Source organism: Diuraphis noxia, unplaced genomic scaffold, assembly GCF_037042655.1.
Source record: "Diuraphis noxia isolate RWA-SAM2 unplaced genomic scaffold, SU_Dnox_SAM2 contig0003, whole genome shotgun sequence".
NCBI classification, from domain to species: Eukaryota; Metazoa; Arthropoda; class Insecta; order Hemiptera; family Aphididae; genus Diuraphis; species Diuraphis noxia.
Window position 1 is genome coordinate 36,331,201 of NW_028301713.1, and position 10,027 is coordinate 36,341,227.

The window sequence follows — 10,027 nt, forward strand, 5'->3', positions numbered from 1 at the left end:
ATAAGAAATTAACACATTAACTAATTCAAACAAAACTAATCGTAATGTGGCAAACATAAATTTAGTATATTAAGCAATATTGTAAGACTATGAACGAATGTGTAGCGTTTTCTTAATAACTAGTTCTTATTAATATATATATATATTACATAAAATCTAATATTTCTATTATAATATTATTCGTGAAAGAAAACTTTACTTGCATTTTTTAAATACAAAGGGCAAACAAAATGCTATCTAATTATCAAGGGCTAAATGGTTATTATGTGTAAAAAAAAAAATTGAATAAAAAAAAACATCTAGTTGTTAACTTTCTATTTTGTAAATTATATAATATTATAACCCATTAAATATTTTCTAACTATGTAACTGAATAATGAATAATGAGTAAAAAAATGTTAATATAATATAACACTCTAATACTATTGTTATTCCTTCACAGTACTTCTGTCTTTAGTTGTAATAGTAACTGGTACAACAAATAAGGATTTTGTTGGTAATTTTTTGTCGGGGAGGGGTGAATCATAACTGTTGTTGCATTGGATTTTGTTTGTTGTTCAGTATCATTAGTCGTCGAGATTGTAAGTCTCGTTTATCCTTGCCATTGTTCGTAAACGTAAAGCTTGTTGGAGTTGTTCCTCTTGAACAAATTCTTTCATGTTTGAACACATAAACACTTGGCACCTAGTTGTAGTACAACAATGAGCATGAAATAGGCAAACACTAACATACAGAGAATAAATAGGACATGTATATCCGACTCCACAAGATGTAACATGTTGCAAAACCTTTTTCATATAATCACAAATTGTTATGAAACAACCATCACAATGGGTAGCGTGTGTAAGTGCTTTATGATACTGATAACGTTTTGATATTGGAAGTTCTTGAGTTTCTGCTGGTTCTTGATCATTAAGAGATGAACTGTTCTTCATTTCAATAAACATGAGATGTGGATGCATTTGATTTCCGTGACAGCTCATACACAAATCAAAGTCATTGCATATCCTACAGTTGTACCAGATTTCCACATGTGAATTGCATTTATTACATGTTATGAATGTTGGCATTGAAGGAAACACTGTACTCCTAATAGAGAGGAAAATTCGTAATTAATAATTATAAGCTACGTTCAAATAATAATCTGTACTAAGTACCCGCTAGAACATTGCCAGGATGTCAGCATCTTTTTTCTTGATAGCAGTCACTAGTTCCAAATGTTTTGAATATAGGTACCCTTGTACCACTCCAATTAGCTTATCTGAAATTGAAATACAGAATAATATACATTTAATTAAAATTATTTGCACAAGGACAAATCCCAGTTAACAAGGGGATGGGACGATTGTCCTATGAGAGAAAAAAATAGCTAAGACAGGGACAGTGGATAGTTTGAAGTTTTGTAATTGCTAAGAATTTAGTTGTCTAATTTTTGAATACAAAGAAAATTAAATATTACTAAATATGAATACCTTATACTTACTGGTTGGGGGGAGGGTTCAAATATCCAATATATATATATATATAGATAGTTTATGCCTGATATGGCTCAAAAAAGGTTGAAAATGTATTTACAATAAATATAATATAATATATAATACGTCACACGTGCTGATGCTTTTGGTCCACTAATGGAAAGTGATATATCAGAAAGTCAAACCTGGCACTTAGTGGAAGTGTATGTGATAGACGAGTGTACAATTGGCGGCGTAGGCGCACACACGAAATAGGCTGGTTCGGTGTTGCGATGGGGTAAAAACACAGCAAGTCGTCGTTTTCAAAAAATCTTCTTACAATCTCACGGCGGTGAGTGGCAAGGAGCGCATTCAAATCATAGGTATCTTCTTTGTATGAAAAAACTACGTACACCCCTGACCACAGGTCTGTAAATAGTGGCGATGGAGAGCAAAATGAATGACGTCGTATTTTACTTTATTATGAAAAAACTATGTCCAAGCCCCAAGGTACAACGCCACGTCAATAAGTTGTAGCAAGGGCGTATACAACAGTACCACCAACCACAAATTATAACGAAAACAGATACTGTACTGTCAGAATAAGGCAAGTTACCTAGATGGCACTGTAGTCATCCAATTTATCCCTCTTCGAAATGACCGTACGCACACTGAGCCGCCGATACGAGTATCGATTCTAGTCCATATTATATTATCCATTTTGTATTTCCATTACTGGAAGCAAACGAATGGACCTTCGCGTGAAAAATTCCAAAATGACGTTACTATTCTATTATCTCAAAATAATTTTGAATGTTTACCTCCTTTCAAAACTCAATATTACCCAACTTTTATTTAGCCATCGTAACAATGAATGTTTATATAATATATTAAATTATTAAAAATTAAATAATATAATAGTATATTATACTAATTTGTGAAGTATGCACCATTAAAAGTTTATTCACATTTGACAATATAAAATATTATACGTTTTTCCTAATAAAAGTGATAACTGTAATAAGTGTTCACGAGAGAGGTGTACGAGAGGGAATCGTACATGAGCGAATCTGGCGCCATCTATATTTTAATGATAAACCATTCCCACCAAATAACCCTACATAAATATTATATTATAATAAGCACTATATAACTATAATATAATATTGTCATATATTATGTTCCACCCTAACATTCCTAACTCTAAAGCATGGTCTACGTTACGCTAACGTTTATCGTTTTAAGAAATGGGTAGTATGCTTGTGGTAAGCCAGGCTGCGCTAGATTAGCTCACGTACTATTCCCCTTTCTACACCTCTCTCGCGGACACTAAGCGGGCCAGCCCCCATCACCCGCCTTCCATGACGACCAGTGTTGTAGTCCGTGGTAACGCCATTTTGGGCATATTGGAATAATTTAGAATTTTTCCTGGGAAAATTCATTCGTGGAAACAAGCAGCTTGTCAGTAGCCCCTATAGTGTATATTGTATATACATGCAGAAAGTCTGGGGGTGATATAGGTCGTTGGCGGTGTTCAACGCCATCTGTATAAAACACGGGAAAGATATATTAGCGAATCTAAATAAAACACAGGTAACGTTGAAAACCGGAATTTAAGATATATAGGTTGCATATCGATTTCCCATAATGTAACCGGTGATCAGGCCTACGAAACTCTGTGTATTGGCCGAATCGGGTGATTCTGGCCTTGAACTCTGTATTCAGTATCCAGAGGGAGCGTGGAATACCCAATAGTTATCGCTAAACAAGCAGACCCCGCGCAGCGTACCCCGCCTACGAAGCATTAAACGTTTACAAAATCGGGTGACCTTGGATATAACATCATGTTAGTGCGATAAACGTTTCCATGTTTTCCGGAGATTCAGACTTCAGATCATAGGTAAGCAAGACCCCATCAGCTGATCGAGTTTCGCTTCCAAATTATTGTTCTGTGTCGGTGAACTATCTGAAATAGCTGTTCCCCGCTAGTAGTAGCGTATTATGACGACAAGTATTTATAGTTTCTTTTTTGTAAATAATTATTATAATAAATAGTAATATATATATATATATATATATATATTATTACATTAATTATAAACACGCATTTAGCAAATAACAGTGGTAATGTTGTTATAATAATTAGTTCAATTTAATAATGCAATTAAGACATGCGATACAGTGATTGTGAATTGTGGTAAATAAAATATTACATATTATACAAACAACTATAAGCATTAAGCACTAGTAGTTCTGGGCTCTCAGCTGTTTCAGATACTTGGTTTATCAGTCATCATTACGGATATAAATATTATGATTTCTCAACGAGCACAAATATAACGGCTCTGGATGTTCTTATCAAGAGACAAGAATTAAAAGAAAGCCGTGTCACACTAGCAGCTCTATAATGTATATTTAATGTACATGTTTGAAAATCCCTTGCTTTTTTAAGATTCCGTGTATCATATTTTAAAATAAATTAATAAATTATATTTACTTATTTGTTAATTATTGTATAGTTATTATTAGTATGGTAACATGGTATAAGAGTTCAGTTATAATAATGGCTGTAAAGGGCGCTTGTATGTGACTTTTTGTCAGATTCGATAAGAACATTTGGTGTCGCTCAGCGCTGTGATCCAAATATCCAATATAGGCCGTTGTGCAACCATAGTATCTATATCCGTGGGGATTATAAAGCACCATTTGTTTTGGGTCATTGTTTAACCTGTATATCTTAAATCGTGTTGAAAACATTTAATGCCTCTTTTGGGTGGTTAGAATTATAGGTACTTTTTGATTATCATGATTCCCAACGATAGTAAAAAATATCATATATTGATTTAATTGTACAAATTTAATTAAATTTAATATTTTTGAATTAAAAATTAATAAAATTCGATAAAATTGGTAAAATAAAAATTTAGGTTATATTTGAAAATATACATACCTATTCTATACAGGAGCTAGGGAATTTATTAGATTTTTAATAAATATGAAAAATTATGCAATAATATTTTCGAGATTACGTAGCTGCAGCATATAATGGTATGGTTGACTAGGTTTAGGTGTAGTAAATAGGCGTGGTACATAGGCGTACATTCAGTCATGCATTTGGGAGTGCAAGAGTGGGGGATATACATTTTATTCGAAACTAACCTGTGGGGGTCTTAAACGGTTATGCATATCATTTCAAATACAATATAAACTACAAAAAAAATCGAAATAATGAACCTAATTTTCAATGAAGAATTTTTTTTTCAATATATATATTATTATAAATGATTATTATGACGACTAATTTCATTCTTCGGTGAAAAGGGATACAATCAGGATCATTTACATTTTCTTGTTTTCTTTATTTGTTATATTCAGTTTAAAATGTAATGAACATATTATTTTAACGGGTATTATTATGTGTGTATAAAAATTCAATATAAATCACATAAGCTACTTTACTCCGCACTAATAAACTGTTGGTATTTATACAGAAAAATGGAAATAATAATAAGATAAAATTATTCAATATCAGTATCATTGTCACTGACACAATTTATAAGCTCATAGAATCAACTATCTTTGATTCCTAGTATTACAGTAATACCAAGAACATTTAAAAAAATTCCACCATGATCGAAAATTTCTGTATTATCAAGCTAAATAATTTTTACTAATATCATTATATTCAAATCAATAAAATAATCCATCATACGGGTTAACGGAATACAAAAACGAAATTCTTTTCAGTAGGTATTCCATCAACAAATTTTAAAAATAAAGTTGAGTTAAAATTAGCGCATTGCCAATATAAACTGGAATAAACTCATTTTTATAACTAAAAATCATTCTTTAAGCAATTTTTTGTATATTTATTTATATTTGTAGCTTTAGACGCTTTTGAAAACTGCTGAACATTTTAAAATTTGAGCTGTAACGACGCCGAGAGGGGGATTTAGGAGGGGTCAGTGGCAGATTTAACAGTCGTTTAGTTGATAAATGCGAAATGTGTATGGTATATAGATGCCCATGTAAATTATATAGTTAATTTTTTTACATTTTTTCCATAAAAAAATAGATACATTTTACACTGTAAACTGCAGTCTGCAATATTACTTACCATTATACAAAAAATCGTCAATATTTTGTAATTTCGATATAATGAAGAGGCCCGGTGTAACAGATGATTTTTACTCCCTGGCGATTTTTACTGGGGAGTAAAAATCGCCGGGAGTAATTATTTCCTAAGCTAGCCGGTGATTATTACTCCCTCTATATTTTTACTCCTCTTTATCTAGGGAGTAAAAATCGCCGGGAGTAATTATTTCCTAAGCTAGCCGGTGATTATTACTCCCTCTATATTTTTACTCCTCTTTATCTAGGGAGTAAAAATCGCCGGGAGTAATTATTTCCTAAGCTAGCCGGTGATTATTACTCCCTCTATAGTTTAACTCCTCTTTATCTAGGGAGTAATAATCGCCGGGAGTAATTATTTCCTAAGCTAGCCTGTGATTATTACTCCCTCTATAGTTTAACTCCTCTTTATCTAGGGAGTAATTATTTTCTTAAGGTAGCCGGCGATTGTTACTCCCTCTATAGAAGAATAAAATAGAAAAAACGTATAAGTATAACAAAATAATGTTTAGGTAGGATTATTCCATTTGTAACCTTCTTATATTAGATGATGATTTTAGTAAATATTAATAGTTTTAGTTGTCACTTTTATCTGCAGGCATTGCAAAAAAAAATACTTAATAAAAAATGGGAAAATGGGTTAGCAAAACTAGGTAGGCGTGTAACAAGTCCCCGGTAACTTAGGGAAATCATTAATGCAATATACACTAATAGCTTTGGGACTTGGGTTACTAAAATAGGTACTATTTAAAACATATCTTGTCAATTAGAAAAAAAACATCTAATAAAAATCATCTTAAATAAAAAAGAAACATTCCCTTCTTGTGAATTATTTAAAACGTTAAGAGTACTTTCTTGATATTAACTATTTATATAAAATGGTATAATCTTCAGAATACAACTGTTTTTTAGTATAGCTAGTACTGCTAGTAGAGTAGCCAGTAGATACACATCAACACTGTTGACTAACCTAACTAATTAACTTATTAATTATTAAATAATTTTTAAAATTACTGCATTTAAATAATATAGTGTATTATGTTTGTAACTCAAGACTTCGCCCGGGAAAAAATGAACACACCTAAAATGTGGTGCTACGCGTATGTATATCTGCGTATCTCGATAATCCCGCAATTTATATGATTCAGTTACCAACCAATGTCCTATAGGCTATAGTATAGGTTAGGTTAATAAAGTTATTGGTATTTATCATACAACTCTCATGTATTTAATATTAAAAGTTAAAACTATACTCTATGATTACTCTATGTAACAACACTCGCATATTAATACATTTGTAGTTAATAATTTCGGCCAGTTTTTATTTACCACGTAACCGGTGCGTAACCGACACGGACTACGATATACCTTATATCTTAGATTCTTAGACCTTAGTATATCTTAATCCGTGGTAACCTACCTATATTATAATCTGGGCATGTATATTTCTCGCAAATAACAGACATTAAAAGTAAATAGGTATATCTCAAATATAATAACCGATTAACAGTTCAGTTAATTAAATGATGAACAATAGGTAGACCGAAGGATTTGGGCATCTGACCGTCAAAAAGTTATGATTCACGATCATACATTCATACCATTTAATCTATTCTGTGTTCATACCTTGTTGTTTATAATATTATGTTATATCATGGGTATTAATATAATATTAAACTATCAAGGTAGTATCAACACTATCAACCACAGAATATTATTATTCTAATATAATTATTCTGTGCTATCAACAACGGATCTTGGGGACAAGTTATAATATTGTTCGTATCCGTGACTATGTCATCTACTAACAAGTGCAGTGTCAGTGTGTACTATCTAATTACGGGGAATACCCCTTATTGGGTTGGTGTAATTCCAGTGTCAGCCTGGGCTATGAAAGGCCTAGGCAGGGTTTTTTTTAGGGCCTCAACTTTTTTATCAACATTTATCTAAGATTGGGTTGAAATTGTGAAAGTCATGTTTTGTGATATCTTACATACATATAAAATATATACATTATACACGAATATTTTTGTAGCATATTAATTAATGTATTATTGTTAAATACAAACTAACTTGACTTCATACATACACAACATATTATAGAAAATATATATTTAAAATTAAACTATTATTTTATTATTATAACAAATGTGTACATAATATTTCTTTTAACTAAAAAATAGATGAATTTTATACAAGTTTGAATTACATACTCTTTATTAGGTATTAAAATTTACTTACCTATTCTTTTTTAATAAAATTACCTTAAATTCACTGATACACTATTTAAATAATTATGTTCTACTAATTAACAGACTTGGTTAATTTTAAAACAACAACAAATAAATGATTTAACACATTATATTATTATTCTAATTTCTAGGTAATAAAAAAAGTAAAATAATTATTAATTTTTGTAATAGGTATTAATTCGTTACTAAAATGTCGTAAAATTATAAAAAAAAATAGGTAGGTAATTAGTAATTGTTTATTATTGAATTAAATTTTCATTTGAAATAACTACCTACTTAAAATATTATATTATAGGTTATATAATATTATATTATATAGGAGAGGCATTTGCGAATTGCCCCTTCCACATGATACCAAGGGGCTTCCAACATGATTGGTACATTTGATAAATACAATTCAGTCATAATTTGTTGTGCTAATATATACGTAAATAATTATAGAATATCTTCACTTAACTTACCGAGTAAGTAATAAGCTACACGTCACACGATGAATAAGTGTTACAGTCGTATAATAAGCATAATCAGTAAAATAGATTAAAAAAACTACATCACAGGGGTGGACAGGGCCCCAGTATATAGGCCTACTGTCCCAGAATTGTAGAAGGCCCCCGCCATAGGCGCAATATCAGTTTTGTCTCGGGGGTGCTATCCATAATTAAACCAAACAGACCCGTGGGGGCTCAGTCTGAATATTATTTATTTTTTTTAGGAAGAGGGGATAGGCCCTTTAACCCTCACTCCTTATTTGCACCTATGAGGTATCCTATTAAGAAAAAGCCCTTTGCTCCCTTTCAATCCAGAAAACCAATTACTTTTTTTTTAGGTTTTTTTTATACATTATAAAATGCATAAGTTACACTTGTTTTTCTTTACCCATAGAACTTCTTATTCATCTAATTGCTGCTTTAAATCCCAATATTTTAATTATTTTTATGAATGTATTGATTTTACAATGATGTGTGTTTTTTTTAATTGTTACATTTTTTTTATATATATACGCGATAAGTAGTAAATATAAATAATACAATTAATAGATAAGAAGCTTTTGTGGTTATAACTTACTAGATATATCTAAACTTAAGCTTATAAATTATAATACCTCAAGTTAACAGCTGAGGTCATAGTATAATATAATATTTTCAATATATATATATTTACCATAATTAAAAGCAGTACCTACCCTGTATGGTTTTTAATTACACGTCTTTCATGGTGACATGGTCTAGCCACTAAGATAGGTAGTTATTTTATTAAATATATTAATATAATATTATAGGTATGTACCTAGATTGTTTTGTTTAGTATATAATTGTATTATTCTAATTAATTATATTATGTTATGTTTTATTTTATGTAAATACTCCATACATATTAAAATAATTACTATTATAATAATTACTCCCGACTATTACTCCCTAGATAAAGAGGAGTAAAAATATAGAGGGAGTAATAATCGCCGACTAGCTTAGGAAATAATTACTCCACGTGATTATTACTTCCTAGATAAAGAGGAGTAAAAATATAGAGGGAGTAATAATCGCCGGCTAGCTTAGGAAATAATTACTCCCGGCGATTATTACTCCCCCCAGTTAAAATCACCGGGAGTTAATTTCACCGGTCACACCGGGGTGCGTGATAATCGCTTATAAATACATGTTAATAGTTACCGTTAATTTGTGTACACGTACATGAGTGTCATGTGTCGTGGTGTTCATCACTGATCTAAATAAATACATATAAAATGGGAACAATAATGACTTAGGATAAATATGTTTTCGTATAGCAATAAATAATATTATAAGATAAGAAACGAAGTAGCATAGTAACCCTAAAATTGTGGCTCAATAATAATAATAAAAAGATTCAGTGAGACTTAGTGTACGCTTATGTACTCAAAACCAAGATACACCGATACCGTATTTTATATTTTAAACTAACGGAAGAAGAAGGGCGAAAGTGAAAGTGAGCTCAACAGTGAAAAAAAATATATAATAAAAACATGGTTTCGTAATTCCATAAATACGGCTTATTGAAGCGGCTTACAATAAAAATACCTATTATGAAAATTAAAAAGAAGAACTTAACTTACAAACGTAAGAAGCCCGATTTTCGATATTTTTATTCATTAGTTAAATGATTTATCAATAAAAAGTAAAAAAACATGTTTTTTAACATGCAATATTAGAC

The 10,027-nt window shown here is 30.7% G+C and overlaps 1 protein-coding gene across 1 annotated transcript; it reads right to left on the reverse strand.

The window, feature by feature from the left end:
• Positions 1-359: 359 nt before the first annotated feature.
• On the reverse strand, positions 360-1,253 carry LOC149057288 (histone acetyltransferase p300-like). The gene is made up of 2 exons (XM_089224628.1): positions 1,158-1,253; positions 360-1,089 (listed from the first exon to the last, which is right to left on the reverse strand). Exons 1-2 carry the CDS (start codon positions 1,184-1,186, stop codon positions 567-569), a joined length of 552 nt encoding a protein of 183 aa, XP_089080754.1. The 5' UTR covers positions 1,187-1,253; the 3' UTR covers positions 360-566.
• Positions 1,254-10,027: the final 8,774 nt, after the last annotated feature.

Coding starts and splice junctions, on each gene's coding strand:
- LOC149057288 (XM_089224628.1), bottom strand. CDS start 1,186: ATGCTGACATCCTGGCAATGTTCTAGCGG. Junction 1,090..1,157: donor TCCTGGCAATGTTCTAGCGG/GTACTTAGTACA, acceptor CCTCTCTATTAG/GAGTACAGTGTTTCCTTCAA.